The sequence below is a fragment of the Triticum dicoccoides genome, chromosome 2B (genome assembly GCF_002162155.2).
Source record: "Triticum dicoccoides isolate Atlit2015 ecotype Zavitan chromosome 2B, WEW_v2.0, whole genome shotgun sequence".
NCBI classification, from domain to species: domain Eukaryota; kingdom Viridiplantae; phylum Streptophyta; class Magnoliopsida; order Poales; family Poaceae; genus Triticum; species Triticum dicoccoides.
This window is the reverse complement of record NC_041383.1, coordinates 16,759,237-16,785,276: the sequence shown is the minus strand read 5'-3', so window position 1 is coordinate 16,785,276 and position 26,040 is coordinate 16,759,237. Positions and strand designations below refer to the sequence as shown.

General features: G+C 40.9%; 1 protein-coding gene and 1 pseudogene across 1 annotated transcript; both read left to right on the top strand.

Moving 5' to 3' along the window:
- LOC119361800 lies at positions 1-26,040 on the top strand (annotated as a pseudogene).
- LOC119361796 (disease resistance protein RGA5-like) lies at positions 3,236-8,084 on the top strand. The gene is made up of 3 exons (XM_037626946.1): positions 3,236-4,059; positions 5,918-7,878; positions 7,987-8,084. The coding sequence occupies exons 1-3, from the start codon at positions 3,236-3,238 to the stop codon at positions 8,019-8,021; spliced, it is 2,820 nt and encodes a 939-aa protein (XP_037482843.1). The 3' UTR covers positions 8,022-8,084.

Below are 26,040 nucleotides of genomic sequence, written 5' to 3'. Positions count from 1 at the left end.
ATGTTGATGTGCAGTGATCCGTTGTTTGAATATGCCCAACAAGTGGAGAACTTCAGGAACACTTTGTTCTAGCTGCACTCAGAAACTCCTGGGCTCAAAAAGCTTTTATTGCTACCTGACAGATATAGAGTGCAACCAAGGACAGATCATACTCTGCCACTGCTACCCTCCCTGCCCTCAGCTTGAACTCTCCATTCGGTGGATGCCATGCCAACAGCTGGAGAATTTATCTTGAACATCGGTGATCTCTTGCAGGTATATAAACCGTGATTCACCCAAGCCTGAATTTATTTTCCGACACACAAGTACCATGCTAATCAGTCAGTTCGGCAAGAGGACAACGGTCGGGCTGCGGACCCACCGTAGACTGTCTTTGCGGTTCCATTGGCGCTTCTCTTGAGCTTCGCCTCAAAGGCCATGCTTTCCAGCGCGGCCGGTGTAAGGGTCGCCATGAACGACTGGGTGGTTCAGGTCCTTGCCTTGGTTGTGCCCCGACGTCGCAGCTCACATTCTACATCGGCTCCGCAATGATGTCGTTGATGAAGCTCTCGTTGTACCCTGGCCACGGATAGTAGGGGGGTGTGTAGTTTGTTGGGGCGAGGTCTTAGATGGACGAGGCTGGGGTCCAGGGCAACTGCTCTGCTCTACTCTGCTCTTATTCCCCTTTTTTGAGGAGAACAACCACTTTATTTAAATATCAGCATTTATGGAAATATGTTGTGCCTAATCAAGCGAGATTAGCATCTCAGCCGAATAAGTAGGCAAGGTTAGACATTTGGTCACATATATTTAGGCTCCGCTAGCACCGAGAGAATAGAAAGCCACGGGGGCGTAAGCTAGTGATGCTTTCGGCTACTGCAGTTTAGCCATAGGTGCGGCGCGAGTTCAACCGCTTTGCCTAGCAGCACAATGCTTGTATTGATCTCCCACAACCCTGTTTTCACCGTTTAGGCTGCTCCCATTTGGCTTGCCGCTACTACGGAAATCGCTCTCTAAATTGGATCAGTCACACCACCGGCAATCACTCTCCAGGGAGAGCTCTGATGGCTCTCATGTGATAACTAACTTGCCTTCCCTAAGTCTGACTCAGTTCCTTTTTTCTTGTGCACTCGTTTTGTATCTCCAATACACAAGATTATTTGGATGGAGAGCACTACAGGATGTTCGTCCATGCTGTCGAACCTTGGCGAATAGACCGACATGTGATTGTGTTAGAATAAATCCGAGGCACTCCATCGATCTACCGAGGATCAAGCAATCACACGAACACGACAGCGAGATTTATTAACGAGGTTCACCATCATGGCTACATCCTCGGGGCCTGCCTACGGGCGCTGCTACAAACACAAAATCCGGCGACCAACATTCGAGGGTCACGTGCCACGACATCATTTGTAAATAAAATATGAGAAAGAAAGGAGAGAGGATTTGTGGATCCTAGAGGCTACCGACCCCTCTTCTTAAACATAACAATTTTTTATAAGTTTCAAAAATTAAAAAAAAATCACGTCAAATATCTATAGGTTAGAACCTACTCATGTAAAAATTTTACGGCAAATCTATGTTTTCCAGACTCAAACTGTAGGTCTCATTCACATGTAAGTCACATAGGGTCATATTGTGTTCTACAAAAATTGGCATGGTCAACTTTCTAACCAATACGAGTGCATCAATTTTATTTCTCTTAAAATTACAAAACTTACTGATATATTTTTCGCTTTGTTCTAGAAAATGGCAACACCGGAGTCCAGGATTATGCTACACCCTCCGTCCTATAATATAAGACTTCTTTGATACTACACTAGTGTCACAAAACATCTTACATTATTTGTGGGATAGAAGGAGTAGTATGTTGGGAAGAAGTCTCTACACTTGAACAAGTCAGCTTCCTTGCTAGGTCAGACGTCTTCGCTTATTTGTTTCAATCACTGAAACATCGCCTTCTAGGTGTGCCTACGAATCAAGACTATTATGAATATACAGATCTTGGTACGTATGAAAAGATCTTGATACATTGATTATTTTACACTCGTTCGATTTGTGTTGACGAACACATGTCAATTGCGTCATGAGCCACGACAAACACAATACAACAAACTTGCATGATTGAGTATTAGTACTTGTTTAGTAGTGGCACCCTAATATATTAGCAAGTGCATGTATATTTCGAAGACCAATGTAGAGTCCTGGTCTTTTATTCACATGGACAGCTTAACAGCTCGCCTCCCAAAGTAAACAAATAGGCTGGCATCACGATAGGTTTACCTACCGCCGTCGTATGCAAATGTGTCGTCTTGTTTGTTGGGCCGTCAGACAAACTAAAGCTGCACTTGCATATATTTTTCTGATCTGGGATAATTATTGGAGCGCTTTATGGTCATGATTACTGAGTAATTGCACAACGGTTGCAAAACCAAAGCCTCGTGAAAGGGAACGAAAGGGATTATGCACGTTAGTTATCATCGAGTAGTGCACTAATTCAGAGGTCTTCGCGCCCTCATACAGAATGGTCATTAGACACACAATTGCTAGAACAAAGAGTGGAGACGAAGGAAAAAAAAAAGAGGGAGCTGAAGGAAGAGAGGAAGTTTGAGCCACACAGTAAAATTCAGGATGAAGGGGGGCGAGTGGGAGGAGTGCGTGAACACAGAATTCTATTATTATCATGTGGGCAAAATATCTTGCAGGGAAAGGGAAAAATTTATCGTATCAAAAAGTTTCAATATATGTGCAACTTTTTTTACTTTTTATGTGGAATTTTGATGCAAAGATATATTGCACTCGAATGTCCGCTGTAGCGCACAATCTCAATTCACATGTCCCTGTCATGCTGGGGTAGCAGACGTGGATTTATTTTATCTGGCAGTAACAACTAACAGGTAAAAGAAATTGATTTGATCTTATCCTGTTGCTAAGCAATCAGTCGTTGGGTGTTAACTAAACAATGTATGGTTTTTGGCCCTAACCAAGTCGTACTCTCCTACATTAATTACAGAAGTTTTGCACAAAGAGACAACTGCCCGCTAAGCCTGCACTTGGAGTATCTGTTTACAGGAATATTATCACCGCACGCTACGGAGCGGCCTGGCAAGACGAAATGCGTTAAAAAAATTGTGAACTTGGCTGGCCGGCCGAGTTCCTATAAAGAACAGCAACCCTGCACACCCAAACGTACATCAACCACTGGGCCCTTATCAATCAAACAACACACCAAACAATTACGTGAAAGGGAGCCATGGATCTGGCAACGGGCGCCATGGGCACCCTGCTGCCCAAGCTGGCCGAGCTCCTCAGCAAGGAGTACAAGCTGCAGAAGGGCGTCAAGGAAGGTGTTAGATCTCTTGAGGAAGAGATGAGAAGCATGCAAGCTGTCCTCCAAGTGGTGGGCGAGGTGCCACGGGACCAGCTCGATGTCCAGGTCAAGCTCTGGGCAGGGGAGGTGAGGGAGCTTTCCTTCAAAATGGAAGACGTTGTTGACAAGTTCCTGGTACATGTCGATGACGGTTCTCAGCCTGCCGGCAAGTTGAACAAGCTCAAACGGCTCACCAAGAAGATGGCCAGCTTGTTCACCAAGGGGAAGGATCGCCACGATATTGCACATGCGATCACTGACATCAACAAGCAAGTCAAAGTGATTGCTGAAAGGCGTGCAAGGTACAATCTCGACAATATTGTCATCAGGCCTGCAGCCGTTACAGTCAATCCTCTCCTTCAGGCTCTGTACACGGAAATGACAGAGCTCGTTGGCATTGATGGGAAAAGGGACCAAGTGCTAATGAAGTTGCTCTCAAACGAGGACAATGTGTCCAAGCAAAAGTTGAAGATTGTCTCTGTTGTTGGATTTGGAGGATTGGGCAAGACTACTCTTGTCAAAGCAGTTTATGACAAGATCAAGGGGGATTTCGATTGCAGGGCTTTTGTTTCTGTCGGGCGAAAGGCTGACCCAAGAAAAGTTTTGATGGACATCCTTATTGATCTTGATGTGGGAGGAAGTCAACTCACACTGTTGGATGAAACACAGCTCATCAAGAAACTCCGAGAATATCTCGACAGAAAAAGGTATGCTCATATTCAGCTCTCTCCTGCTTAAAGATGGTAACTATATAATTCGTTTCCTACGGTAGGTTGGGAATAATGTGTAAATTAATCATGAAGTTACTCCCGATGTTCCGATCAGATGTATGCCAGTTAATATTTTGCATACTCTCTGATGACCAGCTTTGACGGTTAATTTTTTCATTAACATGTAAGTGAGTAATCGTATAAAAATAGTATTTTTCATGAAAAATCTGATAGCGTAATCCCTACCATATGAATTGAAATATTTTTTCCAGGGTAGTAATTTTTATTGAATAGTGTTAGAGAATAGAGATGTTTGACTATATGTTTTATATGAAGTAATCAAGTGTAAGGCTGATGGAGTACATAATGTCAAAGATTTTAGAGTAGCTGATTCCTTTGTGTCACGTAATTAACCTGAAAAAATACCTTGTATTAGAGCATTCCCGATGCATTATGTCTTAGATTATACCATATGAATGAAATATGGCATCCAATGCATTATATCTAGAAAATCTCTCATTTCATTTATTTCATGAGTGAAAGCGTTTGAGTTGTCTTGCTTTTGGCACTAAGAACTGTATCAGATTAAGATATGGCAACTCTCTCTTTAGAGCATCTACAACCATAATTGCTTAATTCGGTTCCCCATATGTCCACCGATCCGTTTTGGACCCTAACTTTCCATGCAAAACAACCGCACATCTCACATTATCCTCATATTGTCCAGTCACCAGCATATGAGTGGTGGAGAGGAAGAATGAGAAAAGAAAGAAAGAATGAAGAGAGAGAAAAAGGTGGTCCACGCCGGGCCAAATCCTACGTGGCACCCTACCCAGACACGCCTAGACATACCCATATCCTCCCCATATATGGTTTGGATATGAGGATTTGTAGACGGACCGGACACGCCCGGACAAAGTGAGGAATATGGTTGGGTGGCTTTTTTTTATTCTATCTCATGTCCATACAGTTATCGGGCTGTCCGGTGAGACATTTGAGGGCTCCGGTTGGTGATGCTCTTACTCATTAAATAATTTTCTGGGTTTATGCATCATAACTAAGATATAGTCTAGGATGGAACACTGGGACTGCCCTTATATCATGTATTGATACACGCACCTTAAGTAGAACACCTACCACACTGATCCCCTTTCAACTCTTTTTTCTCCTTGTCGTGTCCTCACATATTCTCTTTCGGCTCGCTCCAGTGCTTGTAGTCATCGCTAAGTGATTTATGGACCTGGATGTATTTTTTTACTTTTGGTGTTCTTTGTACTGCCATGATAGTTGATCAATAAATGAATATCCCCCTTGCAAAAAATGCATCAGTTGTACCAATTTTATCACTTTGATTATATTATATTACATATTATAAGATACTACAAAGTGAATTGCACGGGAAAATTCCCTACCATATGGCCTTTACGGCAATACAAACCTTGCACGTGCAAATATTTTATTATAAAGGATATAAAATAATAAAGAGTATACAAAAACATTTATATATTAATACAAATAATTGGTAGGATATTCTATATATATATGCACAACAATCCATAAAAATATCCAGATATTCTCTCATTGTAGAAGGAAACTATAATAATCTAGACATCATTGTAGCTTGAGGATTGGTCTTATCATTGTGGCGATATGAAAAAAATATGTACCTAAATGTACTTTTATCGAGACATGAGAGTTAATCCATCAATTAGTTCATATTTTTTCATTGCATCTTAACTATTTAGAATTGTTTCTTCCAGAATCATATCTCCCGTTCATAAAGCCAGATTATCTTTAATGGGACACTTGTAGCCTTACCATTACACACGAATAACATTAATGTGGTCATATATAGGTACCTCGTTGTAATTGATGATATATGGGATGCAAAATTATGGACAGTCATCAACTACGCATTCTCCAAGGGTAACAATGCTGGTAGTCGGCTAATCACGACAACTCGTATAGTGGATGTATCTAAATTATGTTGCTCATCTACTAATGATTCAGTTTATCAAATGGAACCTCTTAGTGATGACGATTCCAAAAGGCTCTTCCATAAACGGATATTTTCTCAAGAGAATGGATGTCCTCGTGATTTTGAAGAAGTATCTAGAGATATATTGAAGAAATGTGGTGGTGTGCCATTAGCCATCATTACAATAGCTAGTGTTTTGGCTAGTGATCAGAAAGTAAATTCACATGATGAGTGGCATATTTTGCTAGAGTCTATTGGGCGTGGACTTATCGAACACCCCAGTATAGAGGAGATGTTGAGGATACTATCGTTCAGCTATTATGACCTGCCTAGTCATCTCAAGACATGCTTATTATATCTAAGCATGTTTCCAGAAGATACTAGGATCGAGAAAGATCAGTTGATATGGATGTGGATTGCCGAAAGGTTCATCCAATGTGAAACAACAACATCTAGTATGTTTCAGATTGGAGAAACTTACTTTAATGAGATTGTGAATAGAAGCCTTCTCCAGCCGGTATACGATGGTCATGGCATTGTACATGCCTGCCGTGTACACGATAGTGTGTTGGATCTAATTTGTCTTTTGTCAAGGGAAGAGAACTTTGTCAGTGTATTGAATGGTAGCATTTCATCTCAGGGCAATGTCCGCCGGCTGTCCCTCCAGAAGATTACCGAAGAAGAACATGAAACCACACCGCTCGAATCTGTGAATATGCTACAACTGAGGTCCATTGCAACATTTGAACCTGCTATTAGTCTAATGTCTCGCCTCTCAAGCTTTGCTGTTTTACGTGTACTGAATTTGAGTACATGTGCACTTGGTGATCATAATCTTCAGGGGTTATGGAGTTTAGTTCACCTGAGGTACCTAGGCCTATCCAATACAGGACTTTGTGAGCTCCCGGAAGAGGTTGGAAAGTTGCAGTTTTTACAGGTGTTGGATGTGAGTCGAAACCGTGGTATAGAACGACTGCCATCGAGTGTTACTAAACTGAGAAGATTGATGTGCCTACTTTATGAGGAAAGATGCAATCAGCTTCCAGATGGTATTGGAAACCTGACAGCAATGGAAGAGTTGAGTTGTATCCATGCTGACTCTCTAAGCATTGTGAAAGAGATAGGCAACATGAAAAGATTGAGGAAGTTTGAAATTTTGTTTGAGCAAATGAGCTTGGAGTTGGAGGAAGCTTTTGCGAAATCACTAGAGGAAATGTCCAACGTCCAAAGTGTAACCATTCGTATAAAAAATGGTGGATCTAAGATGATGGATCTCTTGGGGGAAAAGTGGGTTCCCCCTCAAGGTCTCCGGGAATTGATATCACATGGTAAAAAAGGATGTAAATTCTCTAGGCTGCCAGCATGGATAAGAGAGAACCCCTCGCACCTTTCACATCTCTCAAACTTACAAATTTGTGTGAAGGAGGTGCAACAGGTGGATGTGGGACTGCTTGGAAGATTGCCGGCTCTTCATACTCTTGCATTGCAGAGCCTTCGCCAAGGGCTGCTACTTGTCAATGCTGATGGGTTCCGTTGTGTAACAATATTCTGCTTGTGGTCCAATTCGCCGGGCCAAGTCATATTCCAGCCAGGAGCATTGCCCAAGGCGGTAATGGTTCTGCTCCATGTCGGTCTACAGGTTTCAAAACAGGAAGCAGCTGGCGACGATGGTGATTTGTTTGACATGGGTATCGGGAACCTTCCGTCCCTTCAGAATGTCAATGTCAAATTCAAATTCTGCCCTTCGCTGCCACGACGGGACGTCAAGAAAGCGAATTCTGCACTGGGGACTGCACTCCGTGCCCATCCTAACAGACCCTCTTACGCCTCCGTACAAGGTACGTAACTAGAGAGGTCCATGATGCTTTTGCTAGTTTTCCTTAATGCTTGTCTTCATATATACTGATCAACCTTTACTCCCTCTTTCTTTCTTTCTTCTTCCCAAGATGACGACAGTGACGACGACGATGAGTGGGAGTGAAGAACCTGTATGCAGGTTGTTACATACAGTGTGTTTTCCTGTTAGAAAATAACTCATTTAAAGATCCCAGACTATGTATATATACGTACCCCATGCAAATATTTTGTTTCCCTGTCTTGTTCATAAATCCATGCTTATACTTTGTGACGTGTTCTTTTTAGGCTGTCATTGTTTACTGGAGACTTGCGCAGTGCGTCTGGAATCTGGCTGACGGCAACATCGATCGACGATACTTGCTATTCCTTGCGCTTCTTTCTTGGCTCAGAGGGGCAAAAGAAAAAAAATACAAAAAAGGGGAAAATTACAAACAAACAAAAAAAATTCACGCACTTTTTGTTGAGCTTGCTTCTTTTCTTACACAAAAAAAAGGTAGTGGGAGGGGGGCGGGGAGTGTGTGAAAAAACAAAATAAAGATCTTTTATAGTTCTACGTGTTCCTTTTTTTCTCGCTTAAGAGGAGCTTGCATTTTTCAGAATATATATACTTCTATCTATTTTATTTTGCTGAATTATTACTGGTTGTTTTTTAAATATCTTGTAAGCCAAAATGTATTTTTTTTGCTTTGTAACCCCTGGTGTCATATCGCTTCAAGCAAAGAAAATCCAAAAATATATAGGTTTTAGGTTTTATGCAATTTGTAGTTTTATTTTATTTGGGTTTTGGTCTGTGGGTGGATTTTTTTTAGGGGCGTGGGAGGTGGGGGAACTCTGCCTATGATACTGATGTTATGCTTATGCTTAATAACATTATTCATAGCCGGTCCCAAGCCCGGATAAAGGAGGAGGGTCCAACCATATATACTTTGTGTTTAACCAAAAAAATGATGACTCTTTAGTACTGGCGTTTTTTTTCTTATCCTATTGCTCATTTCTGTTTTGATAGGGTTGTCATTACATTGACACACATCTCCATCGTACTGTTTCAAAGGCACCAAATTTGTTAGGTTTTCATTGTTAGTCTGTCATTTGTACAGTTTTGAGTGTGTATTTTGCAGGATTATGGAGCATTTTATAACATCATTGGTAGAAGATCAACAATCAAAGTTTGAAAAAGCTTATGCCAGAGAGAAATTGCAGAGGAAGAGCAAAGGAGGGGAGATGGTTCCAAACTTGCAAGCCGTCTTTGGCTGCATTGCCTTCCACACCAAGAGAAAAGATAACAACACCTCGACGGCTGCCGGTGAGTGCTCTGCCGGTTCTCCGACTATAATTTCTCCTAGCACTGTTAAATATGCAAGCTAACTCTGTGTGTGCGCGCGCGTGCGCCTGATAGTATATGTAGCAAATCTTTCAGTAAATCCATTCGACCGTGCTATTTATTGGATTATTTATTATTGCTAAAACATAATAGTTTCATCAGATTTACTATTAATTGTCCATTCTCTGTTTTCGTTAATGAGGGAGACAGACTATGTGCAAATTTATTTCTCGTGCCGCTATAGATGTCAATTGGTCACTTTCCATGGGTTTTTACAAATGGTTAATTTATACCTATATGCAGTATGTAATGTTAGTGTAAGTTCTTCCTGGGTTATTAACAAAATTAGCACAGTTAAATTGTGCAGTGAAAGTACTTCTATAGGACCTTTTTTGTTGTGAATTTTCAGTAAAGGTGAAACCTGTTTCAAAAAACTCACTAAGCGCTAATATGTTGAATTGCAGTGTTGCATTGTTTGATTTATAGTTAGTACTGAACTACTGATGTTGTTATGATTTTCATGGCGGGAGTGGATGAAGGAAATATGCCCTAGAGGCAATAATAAAGTTATTATTTATTTCCTCATATCATGATAAATGTTTATTATTCATGCTAGAATTGTATTAACCGGAAACATGATACATGTGTGAATACATAGACAAACTTAATGTCACTAGTATGCCTCTACTTGACTAGCTCCTTAATCAAAGATGGTTATGTTTCCTAACCATAGACATGTGTTGTCATTTGATTAACGGAATCACATCATTAGGAGAATGATGTGATTGACTTGACCCATTCCGTTAGCTTAGCACTTGATCGTTTAGTATGTTGCTATTGCTTTCTTCATGACTTATACAAGTTCCTATAACTATGAGATTATGCAACTCCCGTTTACCGGAGGAACACTTTGTGTGCTACTAAACGTCACAACGTAACTGGGTGATTATAAAGGAGCTCTACAGGTGTATCCAAAGGTACATATTGAGTTGGCGTATTTCAAGATTAGGTTTTGTCACTCCGATTGTCGAAGAGGTATCTCTAGGCCCTCTCGGTAATGCACATCACTATAAGCCTTGCAAGCAATGTAGCTAATGAGTTAGTTACGGAATTATTCATTACGTAACGAGTAAAGAGACTTGCCGGTAACGAGATTGAACTAGGTATTGAGATACCGACGATCGAATCTCAGGCAAGTAACATACCGATGACAAAAGGAACAAAGTATGTTGTTATGCGGTTTGACCAATAAAGATCTTTGTAGAATATGTAGGAGCCAATATGAGCATCCAGGTTCCGCTATTGGTTATTGACCGGAAACAGTTCTAGGTCATGTCTACATAGTTCTCGAACCCGTAGGGTCCGCACGCTTAAGGTTTCGATGACAGTTATATTATGAGTTTATGAGTTTGATGTACCGAAGTTTGTTCGGAGTCCCGAATGTGATTACGGACATGACGAGGAGTCTCGAAATGGTCGAGACATGAAGATTGATATATTGGAAGCCTATATTTGGATATCGGAAGTGTTCCGGGAGAAATCGGGATTTTACCGGAGTACCGGGAGGTTAGCAGAACCCCCCGGAGGCTTAATAGGCCTACATGGGCCCTAGTGGAGAGGAAGAGAGGAGGCAAGTGCTGGGCCGCGCCCCCTCCCTCCCTAGTCGGAATAGGACAAGGAGAGGGGGGCGGCGCCCCCCTTTCCTTCCTCTCTCCCTCCTCCTTCCCCCCTTCTCCTATTCCAACTAGGAAAGAAGGGAGTCCTACTCCCGGTGGGAGTAGGACTCCCCTTGGCGCGCCCCTCCTTGGCCGGCCGCCCCCTCCCCCTTGGCTCCTTTATATACGGGGGCAGGGGGTTCCTCTACACACAACAATTGATCTCTTGATCTCTTAGCCGTGTGCGGTGCCCCCCTCCACCATAGTCCTCGATAATATTGTAGCCGCGCTTAGGCAAAGCCCTGCGACGGTAGAACATCAAGATCGTCACCACGACATCATGCTGACGAAACTCTTCCCCGACATTCTGCTGGATCGGAGTCCGGGGATCGTCATCGAGCTGAACGTGTGCTAGAACTTGGAGGTGCCGTAGTTTCGGTGCTTGATCGGTCGGGACGTGAAGACGTATGACTACATCAACCGCGTTGTTCTAACGCTTCTGCTTTCGGTCTACGAGGGTACGTGGACAACACTCTCTGCTCTCGTTGCTATGCATCACCATGATCTTGCATGTGCGTAGGATTTTTTTTGAAATTACTACATTTCCCAACAGTGGCATCCGAGCCAGGTTTTATGCGTAGATGTTATATGCACGAGTAGAACACAAGTGAGTTGTGGGCGATACAAGTCATACTGCTTACCAGCATGTCATACTTTGGTTCAGCGGTATTGTTGGATGTAGTGGCCCGGACCGACATTACACTTACGCTTACGCGAGACTGGTTCTACCGACGTGCTTTGCACACAGGTGTCTGGCGGGTGTCTGTTTCTCCAACTTTAGTTGAACGGAGTGTGGCTACGCCCGGTCCTTGCGAAGGTTAAAACATCACTAACTTGACGAACTACCGTTGTGGTTTTGATGCGTAGGTAAGAACGGTTCTTGCTCAGCCCGTAGCAGCCACGTAAAATTTGCAACAACAAAGTAGAGGACATCTAACTTGTTTTTGCAGGGCATGTTGTGATGTGATATGGTCAAGACGTGATGCTATATTTTATTGTATGAGATGATCATATTTTGTAATCGAAGTTATCGGCAACTGGCAGGAGCCATATGGTTGTCGCTTTATTGTATGAAATGCAAACACCCTGTAATTGCTTTACTTTATCACTAAACAGTAGCGATAGTCGTAGAAGCAATAGATGGCGTAAACGACAACGATGCTACGATGGAGATCAAGGTGTCACGCCGGTGACGATGGTGATCACGACGATGCTTCGGAGATGGAGATCACAAGCACAAGATGATGATGGCCATATCATATCACTTATATTGATTGCATGTGATGTTTATCCTTTATGCATCTTATCTTGCTTTGATTGACGGTAGCATTTTAAGATGATCTCTCACTAATTATCAAGAAGTGTTCTCCCAGAGTATGCACCGTTGCGAAAGTTCTTCGTGCTGAGACACCACATGATGATCGGGTGTGATAGGCTCTACGTTCAAATACAACGGGTGCAAAACAGTTGCACACGCGGAATACTCAGGTTAAACTTGTCGAGCCTAGCATATACAGATATGGCCTCGGAACACGGAGGCCGAAAGGTCGAACGTGAATCATATAGTAGATATGATCAACATAGTGATGTTCACCATTGAAACTACTCCATCTCACGTGATGATCGGAAATGGTTTAGTTGATTTGGATCACGTGATCACTTAGATGAGTAGAGAGATGTCTGTCTAAGTGGGAGTTCTTAAGTGATATGATTAAGTGAACTTAAATTTATCATGAACTTAGTACCTGATAGTATTTTGCTTGTCTATGTTTGTTGTAGATAGATGGCTCGTGCTGTTGTTCCGTTGAATTTTAATGCGTTCCTTGAGAAAGCTAAGTTGAAAGATGATGGTAGCAACTACACGGACTGGGTCCGTAACTTGAGGATTATCCTCATTACTGCACAGAAGAATTACGTCCTGGAAGCACCGCTGTGTGCCAGACCTGCTGCAGATGCAACTGACGACGTTAAGAACGTCTGGCAGAGCAAAGCTGATGACTACTCAATAGTTCAGTGTGCCATGCTTTACGGCTTGGAACAGGGTCTTCAACGACGTTTTGAACGTCATGGAGCATATGAGATGTTCCAGGAGTTGAAGTTAATATTTCAAGCAAATGTCCGGATTGAGAGATATGAAGTCTCCAATAAGTTCTATAGCTGTAAAATGGAGGAGAATAGTTCTGTCAGTGAACACATACTCAAAATGTCTGGGTATAATAATCACTTGATTCAACTGGGAGTTAATCTTCCTGATGATAGTGTCATTGACAGAATTCTTCAATCACTGCCACCAAGCTACAAGAGCTTCGTGATGAACTATAATATGCAAGGGATGGACAAGACTATTCTCGAGCTCTTCGCAATGCTGAAAGCTGCGGAGGTAGAAATCAAGAAGGAGCATCAAGTGTTGATGATCAATAAGACCACCAGTTTCAAGAAAAAGGGCAAAGGGAAGAAAAAGGGAACTTCAAGAAGAACAACAAACAAGTTGCTGCTAAAGAGAAGGAACCCAAATCTGGACCTAAGCATGAGACTGAGTGCTTCTACTGCAAGCAGACTGGACACTGGAAGCGGAACTGCCCCAAGTATTTGGCGGATAAGAAGGATGGCAAGGTGAACAAAGGTATATGTGATATACATGTTATTGATGTGTACCTTACTAATGCTCGCAGTAGCACCTGGGTATTCGATACTGGTTCTGTTGCTAATATTTGCAACTCGAAACAGGGACTACAGATTAAGCGAAGATTGACTAAGGACGAGGTGACGATGCGCGTGAGAAATGGTTCCAAAGTCGATGTGATCGCAGTCGGCATGCTACCTCTACATCTACCATCGGGATTAGTTTTAGACCTAAATAATTGTTATTTGGTGCCAGCGTTGAGCATGAACATTATATCTGGATCTTGTTTGATGCGAGACGGTTATTCATTTAAATCAGAGAATAATGGTTGTTCTATTTATATGAGTAATGTCTTTTATGGTCATGCACCCTTGATGAGTGGTCTATTTTTATTAAATCTCGATAGTAGTGATACACATATTCATAATGTTGAAGCCAAAAGATGCAGAGTTGATAATGATAGTGCAACATATTTGTGGCACTGCCGTTTGGGTTATATTGGTGTAAAGCGCATGAAGAAACTCCATACTGATGGACTTCTGGAATCACTTGATTATGAATCACTTGGTACTTGCGAACCGTGCCTCATGGGCAAAATGACTAAAACGCCGTTCTCCAGAACTATGGAGCAAGCAACTGATTTGTTGGAAATCATACATACTAATGTATGTGGTCCAATGAATATTGAGGCTCGTGGCAGGTATCGTTATTTTCTCACCTTCACAGATGATTTGAGCAGATATGGGTATATCTACTTGATGAAACACAAGTCTGAAACATTTGAAAATTTCAAAGAATTTCAGAGTGAAGTGGAAAATCATCGTAACAAGAAAATAAAATTTGTATGATCTGATCGTGGAGAAGAATATTTGAGTTACGAGTTTGGTTTACATTTGAAACAATGTGGAATAGTTTCACAACTCACGCCACCCGGAACACCACAACGAAATGGTTTGTCAAAACGTCGTAATCGTACTTTACTAGATATGGTGCGATCTATGATGTCTCTTACTGATTTATCACTATCATTTTGGGGTTATGCTTTAGAGACGGCCGCATTCACGTTAAATAGGGCACCATCAAAATCTGTTGATACAACGCCTTATGAACTGTGGTTTGGCAAGAAACCAAAGTTGTCGTTTCTTAAAATTTGGGGTTGCGATGCTTATGTGAAGAAACTTCAACCAGATAAGCTCGAACCCAAATCGGAGAAATGTGTCTTCATAGGATACCCAAAAGAGACTATTGGGTACACCTTCTATCACAGATCTGATGGCAAGATTTTTGTTGCTAAATTCGGATCCTTTCTAGAGAAGGAGTTTCTCTCGAAAGAAGTGAGTGGGAGGAAAGTAGAACTTGATGAGGTAACGGTACCTGCTCCCTTATTGGAAAGTAGTTCATCACAAGAACCGGTTCCTGTGGCAACTACACCAATCAGTGAGGAAGCTAATGATATTGATCATGAAACTTCAGATCAAGTTACTACCGAACCTCGTAGGTCTACCAGAGTAAGATCTGCACCAGAGTGGTACGGTAATCCTATTCTGAAAGTCGTGTTACTTGACCATGGCGAACCTACGAACTATAAGGAAGCGATGATAAGCCGAGATTCCGCAAAATGGCTTGTGGCCATGAAATCTGAGATGGGATCCATGTATGAGAACAAAGTATGGACTTTGGTTGACTTGCCCGATGATCGGCAAGCCATCGAGAATAAATGGATCTTCAAGAAGAAGAATGACGCTAATGGTAATGTAACTGTCTACAAAGCTCGACTTGTTGCGAAAGGTTTTCGACAAGTTCAAGGGGTTGACTACTATGAGACTTTCTCACCCATAGCGACGCTTAAGTCTGTCCGAATCATGTTAGCAATTGCCGCATTTTATGATTATGAAATTTGGCAAATGGATGTCAAAACTGCATTCCTAAATGGATTTCTGGAAGAAGAGTTGTATATGATGCAACCGGAAGGTTTTGTCGATCCAAAAAGTGCTAACAAAGTGTGCAAGCTCCAGCGATCCATTTATGGACTGGTGCAAGCCTCTCAGAGTTGGAATAAACGCTTTGATAGTGTGATCAAGGCATATGGTTTTATACAGACTTTTGGAGAAGCCTGTATTTACAAGAAAGTGAGTGGGAGCTCTGTAGCATTTCTGATATTATATGTAGATGACATATTTTTAAGTGGAAATGATATAGAATTTCTGGATAGCATAAAGGGATACTTGAATAAAAGTTTTTCAATGAAAGACCTCGGTGAAGCTGCTTACATATTGGGCATCAAGATCTATAGAGATAGATCAAGACACTTAATTGGACTTGAATATACCTTGATAAAGTTTTGAAAAAGTTCAAAATGGATCAGGCAAAGAAAGGGTTCTTGCCTGTATTACAAGGTGTGAAGTTGAGTCAGACTCAATGCCCGACCACAACAGAAGATAGAGAGAAAATGAAGATGTTCCCTATGCTTCAGCCATAGGCTCTATCATGTATGCAATGCTGTGTACCAGACCTGATGTATGCTTAGAATAAGTTTAGCAGGGAGGTACCAAAGTAATCCAGGAGTGGATCACTGGACAGCGGTCAAGAATATCCTGAAATACCTAAAAAGAACTAAGGATATGTTTCTCGTTTATGGAGGTGACAAAGAGCTAGTCGTAAATGGTTACGTCGATGCAAGCTTTGACACTGATCCGGACGATTCTAAATCGCAAACCGGATACGTGTTTATATTGAACGGTGGAGCTGTCAGTTGGTGCAGTTCTAAACAAAGCATCGTGGCGGGATCTACATGCGAAGCAGAGTACATAGCTGCTTCGGAAGCAGCAAATGAGGGAGTCTGGATGAAGGAGTTCATTTCCGATCTAGGTGTCATACCTAGTGCATCGGGACCAATGAAGATCTTTTGTGACAATACTGATGCAATTGCCTTGGCAAAGGAATCCAGATTTCACAAGAGGACCAAGCACATCAAGAGACGCTTCAATTCCATCCGGGACCAAGTCCAGGTGGGAGACATAGAGATTTGCAAGATACATACGGATCTGAATATTGCAGACCCGTTGACTAAGCCTCTTCCACGAGCAAAACATGATCAGCACCAAGACTCCATGGGTGTTAGAATCATTACTGTGTAATCTAGATTATTGACTCTAGTGCAAGTCGGAGACTGAAGGAAATATGCCCTAGAGGCAATAATAAAGTTATTATTTATTTCCTCATATCATGATAAATGTTTATTATTCATTCTAGAATTGTATTAACCGGAAACATGATACATGTGTGAATACATAGACAAACTTAATGTCACTAGTATGCCTTTACTTGACTAGCTCATTAATCAAAGATGGTTATGTTTCCTAACCATAGACATGTGTTGTCATTTGATTAACAGGATCACATCATTTGGAGAATGATGTGATTGACTTGACCCATTCTGTTAGCTTAGCACTTGATCGTTTAGTATGTTACTATTGCTTTCTTCATGACTTATACAAGTTCCTATAACTATGAGATTATGCAACTCCCGTTTATCGGAGGAACACTTTGTGTTCTACCAAACGTCACAACATAACTGGGTGATTACAAAGGAGCTCTACAGGTGTATCTAAAGGTACATGTTGAGTTGGCGTATTTCGAGATTAGGTTTTGTCACTCCGATTGTCGGAGAGGTATCTCTGGGCTCTCTCGGTAATGCACATCACTATAAGCCTTGCAAGAAATGTAGCTAATGAGTTAGTTACGGAATGATGCATTACGTAACGAGTAAAGAGACTTGCCGGTAACGAGATTGAACTAGGTATTGAGATACCGACGATCGAATCTCGGGCAAGTAACATACCGATGACAAAGGGAACAAAGTATGTTGTTATGCGGTTTGACCGATAAAGATCTCCGTAGAATATGTAGGAGCCAATATGAGCATCCAGGTTCCGCTATTGGTTATTGACCGGAAACAGTTCTAGGTCATGTCTACATAGTTCTCGAACCCGTAGGGTCCGCACGCTTAAGGTTTCGATGACAATTATATTATGAGTTTATGAGTTTTGATGTACCGAAGTTTGTTCGGAGTCCCGAAAGTGATTACGGACATGACGAGGAGTCTCAAAATGGTCGAGACATGAAGATTAATATATTGGAAGCCTATATTTGGATATCGGAAGTGTTCCGGGTGAAATCGGGATTTTACCGGAGTACCGGGAGGTTACCGGACCCCCCCGGAGGCTTAATGGGCCTACATGGGCCCTAGTAGAGAGGAAGGGAGGAGGCAAGGGCTGCGCCGCGCCCCCTCCCCCTAGTCCGAATAGGACAAGGAGAGGGGGGCGACGCCCCCCCCCCTTTCCTTCCCCTCTCCCTCCTCCTTCCCCCCTTCTCCTATTCCAACTAGGAAAGAAGGGAGTCCCTCCTTGGCCGGCCGGCCCCTCCCCCTTGGCTCCTTTATATACGGGGGCAGGGGGGCACCTCTACACACAACAATTGATCTCTTGATTTCTTAGCCGTGTGTGGTGCCCCCCTCCACCATAGTCCTCGATAATACTGTAGCGGTGCTTAGGCGAAGCCCTGCGACGGTAGAACATCAAGATCGTCACCACGCCGTCGTGCTGACGGAACTCTTCCCCGACATTCTGCTGGATCGGAGTCCGGGGATCATCATCGAGCTGAACGTGTGCTAGAAGTCGAAGGTGTCGTAGTTTCAGTGCTTGATCGGTCGGGCCGTGAAGACGTACGACTACATCAACCACGTTGTTCTAACGCTTCCGCTTTCGGTCTACGAGTGTACGTGGACAACACTCTCCCCTCTCGTTGCTACGCATCACCATGATCTTGCGTGTGCGTAGGAATTTTTTTGAAATTACTACGTTTCGCAACAGTGGAACCACCTCTATATTCTTATAAGAAAGGGTTGAACTGACTGTGTGATTTCCATTGGAATATGCTATGTCTTGTTGAAATGAAATTAGTTCTTGTTCATCCATAGCAGGCTAATGATATTATTGATTCACAAAAATAAAAACGATTGCTGATTTATTTACTAATAATTATCTAGTCTCCGTTTTCTAAATGATAGAGTCGATGTACAATTTTTTTTCCTCTTGCCACAGTAATGTCTGTTGCAGTGACGTACTACTGATTTTACTACTAATAATTACAGTAGTGGCATAGTTAGTACTAATGGTATAATTTATAGCTATATGGAGTATGCACTATTAGTGTAAATTCTTCCTTGGTTAATGATAACATGACAGGAATTAGCAGTGAAATTACTGTCTATACGATTTTTATTCTTGCGAATTTTCAGAAAGGGTACTTAAATCACCTGTTGCAGAAAAAAAAACAGCCAGTGCTAACATGCTGATTTGTAGTGATGGGCTATTTGTGTACATTGGACAAGTTAAGAATTAGGGGAACAGATCAAGATCAAGATACTTGAAATATAGAGTGCAAACAAGAACATATCATACTCTGCCACTACTGCCATCCTTGCCCCCAGCCTGAACTTTCCATTGGGACAAGCCAGCATTCACACTCTGTCTTCCTGGCCATACTTCTCTAAGATGAAATCGGAGGCCTCAAAATCCTCCATGAGGACCGATGGGTAGACGCATGAACATCGGTGATCTCTTATAGGTATATAGATTGCGATTCTCCTAAGTATGTTTTTTTCAAGCTTGATTATTCTAAACTGATTGTTCTGTTCAAAAATTTCAGTTGGACTCTTTAAAAAAGAAAATTCAGCTGATTTCGAGTGATGGGTTGAAGAGGGAGGAGCATAGGGTGGTGGCGAAGAACTATGCACGAAGGGTCTCAATCGCGTGCTTCTTTCGCACGCATTTCCACCCGGCCTTGATGTGGTTTGTATGGTCTTATCAAGGACTTGTTGTCTGATGAAAACCCTTCATTGCAGAGAGAACTTTGTCAGAGATGAGAACCCTTCATTGTACAGAGGGACGCTTGAGAGATATTACATCGAACATTACTACTCAATCTGGCTGTTATCTCTGGTTTCCAATTGTGAACTGTGAAGGAGAGTTTGGGTACTGGTAGCATATCATAGACTATATCAGTCTAGCTGGATCAACATTAGTTGAGCAGTTGTAATGCTAAGCAAAGTGACAGAAGAATGGCAGTACAAGTACCAGAATATTGAATCCAGACCTAAATGGGTACTACAGGAGTGCACTAGTTTGGTGTCCTGGTGCATATTGCTATATCAGAACAAGCAGACTCGAAAAATCTTCATGGTATATGTTCAATCGTTTGTGAAAACTCTTTCCACTTAAGTACTGTTAACCTTTTCCAAAAAAAAAGTACTGTTAAAAGGAGGAGTTTGCACAAACAGTGGAAACAGAGGAAGGCTCTGCTATAATAAAGAGTTTTCACAGGATCTGTATTTGTTCCATCAGGATCTGTATAGTTTCCACAATCAGGGCCTTCGTTTGTTTTCACAGGATTTTTATTTGTTCCATAGTCTGTGGAACTCTTTGCACTTATTACTGTATATTCTCATTTGACAGATTCTAGTCTGTGGAACTCTTTAACCCGATGATAGCACATTTTCTTCTCCAGTTATGACATGCAAACTTTGGATATCAATGTGGTATATAGACACATGCATTCACAGATCTTCCAGCTCCGCCGAATAATTAATTCAAGTTTCGACCTTGCAAAAGTTGTGCCTGATTATACTTCCTGAAAGAGCATGGTTGCATAAGTCGAGTCATAAAATTTGCTGTAGCTCGTGGCATTTGAAGGAACCAACTGAAAAAAAAACACTTGCATATCGAAAGTGATTGTGTATATGAGGGCTGCTAATTAATTTTAATAATGTCGCCGTTCAATGACAGGACCTCTGTTTCGACAATAAGCGCAAAAGAGGAGGTGGACTTAGCAAGGTTCTCTTTCTAGTTTCGCTGATTTTGGGTAAGTTCCAGAAGGTTCTCATCCTGTTCAGGTTCCGTTCTTTCCTTTTCCTTTATTCGTTTATGGTCTTATTTGGTTTTCTACTTTTGGTGTATTTGTTTTCAAAAAATGTTCATGTGTCAAAAAAAGTTTGGGATTGCAAAAATATGTTCAGGTTTTCTAAAATTGTTTGCATTGTTCAAAGAATGTTCCTATTTTCAAAAAATGTTTGCCATTTATAAAAATGTTTGTCTTCTAAAAATATGATTGGAATAAAAACAGAAATTGCAATTTTTTAATTGTTCATCCTTTATAAAAAATGATTTTGTTTCCGGAAAATGTTCACATTTCAAAAATTATTTAAAACTTCGTAAAAATGATTGCATTTTTAAAAATGTGGAATTTTTGAAAAATGTTCTTGTTTTAAAAATAATTTCCATTTTATAAAAAAAATTGTTGTGTTCAATAGAAGTAGGGGATTCCAAAAACCGTTTGCATTTACCAAAAGTGTTCGTGTTTTGTAAAACAATGTTCAAGATTCTTTTTTTAAATGTCCGTCTTATTTAAAACTGTTACTGTTCACAGTTTATATATATATAACAGCTCACAGTTTGAAACAAGGTTCGTGTTTTTTATAAAATGTTTAGAAATTTTAAAAAATGTCTGCAGTTTAAAAAACTGTAATCTTTTATAAAAAAATTCTAAAAAAGACTGGAATTTTAAAAAATGACATGCTTTTAGAATTTTCAAATGAAGCTTCCAGAACCGACCGAAAAAACAGCGTGATACAGTGTCCAACGTGCGGCTGCAGTGCTCCGAGTTGCTACAGTGTTTAGTGTGTACTACAGATAAATGTGAAACAGGAGCCAGCCCGGTCACTCCCGCCTGTGCCATATGATGGCGATTTGGCAGAAAGAGTGTCGTATAGGAAGTCTCACGCCACGCCCCTTGGCAAGGGACCTCCTATTTGACGCATTTTGGGTCAAACAGAGCCGCAACGCACAAGGACAAGTGCGACTGAGCTGGCTCATTAGAGGCTGCCGCGAGCAGGCTACTGTATACCAGCTTCGGAACTATATACCAGCTTCGGAACTGCTGCGAGTAATGCTCTGACCCGGATTCGATCACCGGATCTCAGGCTCATGTATGAGTGTTACTAGCCACGGGAGACAATATCGGTTCTTGACGATGTATCAGCATGAGACTATAAGAACTAACGGTAGAGAAAAAATCTGAAACATTTTAAAATTTGAATGGAAACCATTTTTCAAAAAGGGAATATTTTTAGAAACTAAAAAATCTTTCAAATCCGTGAACACAAATTTAGGAAACTAAACATTTTCAGAAAACACCGAACTGTTTTGAATCTGTGACTAAGGTTCAAATTCTGAAAAAATTTCGAAAACGCAATCAATTTTTCTTAAGACTAACATTTTCTCAAAACGGGATTTTCTTATAAAACTCATAACCGAAATTTTAAAATTCGAAAGATTTAATAAAAATTAATTTTAAAGCATGAATATTTTGGGTATCTGTGAATAAATTTTAACTGGATCATTTTTGGAAATTCCTGGACATTGTTTAAATTTGTGAGTTTTTTTTTGAAAACCTGAATTTGGATTTTAAAGCATGAACATTTCTTTAAATCCCCCGAACAAATTTGAACATGGAAAAAATTGAAACACAAACATTTTTTGAAAATGTAGAAGAAATTGCAGAACCCGAACATTATTGTTCATGTTTATAAAAATCAGACTTTTTCAACAAAATATATGTTTTACAAAATGCGCACGCTTTTTAAATTTTCTGAACAAATTTTAAAGAACATCAAAGATTTCTAATAATATGAACTTTTTTGAATGTATGGAGATTTTTTTAAATTGGACATTTTTTGAAACTATTAACAAAATTTGAAAAAGTGAACAATTTTTGTAAATGCGCACATTTGTTTTGAAACTCTCCAGATAAAATTGAGACACGAATATTTCTCTAAAATTGCAAATATTCTTTTAAAAAAAGAATATTTGTTTAAACGTGAACATTTTTTCAAACTCCCTAACAAATATGAAAACATGAATTTATTTTGGTAACACAAACATTTTTAGGCATTTGCGAATAATTTTTGAAAAATCCGAACATATAGACAAACAATTGGAAAAAGAAGAAAAAAGAAAGAAAATGAAACAAAAAAGAGGGAAAAGAGAGAAAAGCAAAAAAAGAAACAGGAAAGTATAAAATCGAAAAAGAAGCATAAACAGAAAAAACAAACATGTTCAGGAACCCCCTAGAAGGTTCCAAAACCAGGAAAAACCATCTGGGAACATTTAGAAGGTTCCCTGAACCGGGATCGCTGCAACCATTCACGGGTCGGCATAGATCGCATCGCTTGCTCATGAAGCCTGTGCGAAGCCTCGACAACTTGACGGAACGTGCGTCATCTAGGATTTTCTTCTTGCCAAGTCGAACAAATGCCTCATGGATTCGACCTGTCCGTGATACTCCAGCCTATCAAACCCAAAACCTACTAACTATGCCTACGTTCTAGTCAAATGAATGTTGATTGGCCATCCCCAATTCGCCTGGTCAGTCAATGACTAAGTATTTCCTTAACCTCCGTGATTGCCCTGCTATTTTTTTGGGGAGGGTTGCCCGCCAAACCTCCTTGGTATTTCGGTCTCGTCACCACCTCCCAAAAAACCCAACTAGTTTTTCGTTCACCTCGCCGGCACCCCCATCAGATTTTATGAATGATATTGTCCACCCCTAAAAAGAAAAGAAAACGTACTAGTCAAACACCCATAAAAATTGTTAGTCAAACTCCAAAGAAAGGTCCTGCCCAACGGGCATCAGATTTGGCCAGGGGCTTTACATGGAAATCCGACGACCACCAGATCAGTCTGCTTTTGTTTGTTATAGTATGCAAAATAAATTTTTTTGAAACTTGAATCCTTGATTTCTCGTCAGGCTACATATGGTCATATTATTTTACAAAAGATGGCATGGGCAAGCTTGTCAATGATACCTATTTGCTTGATATTTTTTAAATAAAGCTTAAGAATATATTGTTTTACTGTGTCCTAAAATATGGGTACACCCGAATCCAGGATGAACCTTGTGGAAAAGGCCTCCGCTTGAACAAGTCGGTTACATGGACCTCCGACGTAGACTCCTGCCGGCTCCTCGGGGCAGCGAGGGTATTATTTTGTGCCGTGCGTACGTGACAGCGAGATTTGATGTTAGGTTCTACAGATCAATTCAAGGCTTCAATGGTACGACTGTGGCTCCAGGGTGCTGGTACTTAGGGGCGTGTACGAAGACTTTTCAGATGTCATCGACAAGGTTAGACGGCTCCAGTATGGGAGTGGTGATAGCAGGGTGTTGCTAGTTCGTTGTGGTGACGACAGTGATCGCGATCATACATGGCCCTCTATGTAATTTTATTATATTTGAGGTAGTTTATACTTAAAATCTTTATAATAGATATGTGTTATTTTAGAAAAAAATATCATTTATGCCACTAGTTGTGTCCCGTTACTCAATTTTGCCACTAGAATTTTTAGGTGCTCAAAAGATGTTATCACTCCGTTAACCGCAAGCACAAAAATGCCACTAGACATCATTACTGTGAGCTCAAAGCCAGATTACCATGTTATATGACCAAAATACGGATGGAGACACAAGTGTGCTCTCCCTCTATCTCACTATGAATAAGTGTGGGTCCCGCTCGATCCCCAGCAGTGTTCTTATTTCCTCTAAAATTATTCACTTGCTTACTCATGACAAGTGCGGCCCACACTTATCATTGTGATCTAGAGAGAGCTGACACGTGGGACTAGGGGTACTTTGGTCATATAACATGGTTAACAAGCTTGACCTGATAGTAGTAGTGTCTAATGACATTTTTGGGAAAACATTTAACGAAACAATGGCATTTGTTAAGTGTCTAATGATATTTTTAGCTAGTTTCTCACAAAGCAATGGCATTTTTAAGAAGTTGTAATTTCTAATGGCAAAACTGAGTAGTGGGAAATAACTTGGCTTTCCTGTTGTGTGAAAATCATACTGAAAAGACAATGGAACACCTTTTTTTTCACTGTTCTTTTAGTGTCGAATGCTGGCAGAAACTTGGGATATGTTGGGCTGCACAAGAGATAGACTCTATCTAATTGAGCAGGCTAAGACAGCTTGGAGGAGTCCCATGTTCATGGATATATTCTTGGTGCGGCGTGGAGCCTCTGGAAAGAACGCACCAACAACTACTTCCGCCGGATCACTCCTTCCATTGAATCCTGGAAACAGAGATTTAGACAGGACTTCTCCAACCTAGTCTATAGAACTTCTGATAATAAGAGGCAGATTTTTGTTTCTTTTCTTAATACAGCCCCTTGAATGAAACCCTAGATAGTTTTTAAGCCTATGCTCATCCACACCCAACAGGGTGGTGGTTCACGTAAATATGTAATCTGTACAGTTTTCCTTTATTAATATAAAAAGATGTAGTAGGGGCTCCCCTACTGTTACAGCTGTCAGGAAAAAAAACTGAGCAGTGGGATACAACTAGTGCATAAATGATTGAAAAGGGACAGCTTCGCCCATTTGCTTCCCATACTGAGGTGTGACCTTTTTGGGTGTGTGACGAGTTAAGGCTGCGTATGCTATGCTACGTATGCTAGACTGCGTATGCAATGACCTTAATTGATACTCCCTCTGTCCGGAAATACTTGTCATCAAAATGAATAAAAAAAGATGTATCTAGTTTTAGATACATTTTTTTTATCCATTTTGATGACAAGTATTTTCGGACGGAGGAAGTATGTACGAACAAATCTTGGTCCGTATTTCTTAGCATCCCAACCTAATTTGATTAGATAGTCGATTACCATTTAAGAACATGGGGCAGTGCTGCTCATTAATACGCGTATGATTTTGTATTCGGTGGAGAATTTGTCCAACAATATGTTGGTTATTTTGTAATCGTTTGGTATGTATGAAAAACACTTCCCAATTGCATCACGCGTCATGACAAACACAGCGGGCTTGCATAATTGAGTAGTTATTAGGCAGTGGAGTGTTTTTATACTGCCAAGTGCATGTATATTTCCAAGACCTACGCAGAGTCCTGGTTTTCTATTCAGTCAAATTAAAACAAAGTCTTTGTGCAGCTGAGTCACAGTAACTAATTTGTCTCAAGGTACTTCTGGCAAAAGGCACAACCGCATAACACATGGCTCGATGAGCAATGTCAAACAAAATCGACGAGCATCGTGCGGACAGCATCTAGCTTGGCTGGCATCACAATGGGTTTACCTACTGCCATATACAAATGCAACGTCTTGTTTGTTGGGCCGCCGTCAGCTAAACCAAAGCAGCACTTGCATATGTTATTGAGACCTTGGAAATTCGGAAGATTTGCTGGTCATGACCACCAAGTAATCGTACAATGGTTGCAAAACCAAATATTACTGCTATTTCCTGGTCATGGCAACGAGAACTCTCTCTTGTACAGGGAGAAATTGGTGACATCAAACATTACTACGGTGTTGGGTTAGATGTGAAAACTGCTATTTCCAGTTTCGAGTTATGA

Bases quoted from the DNA above. Each gene is read 5' to 3' on its own strand.
- LOC119361796 (XM_037626946.1), top strand. From the start codon at position 3,236: ATGGATCTGGCAACGGGCGCCATGGGCACCCTGCTGCCCAAGCTGGCC. The intron at 4,060-5,917 runs GTATGCTCATAT...GGTCATATATAG, and splicing joins GAATATCTCGACAGAAAAAG to GTACCTCGTTGTAATTGATG. The intron at 7,879-7,986 runs GTACGTAACTAG...CTTCTTCCCAAG, and splicing joins CTCTTACGCCTCCGTACAAG to ATGACGACAGTGACGACGAC.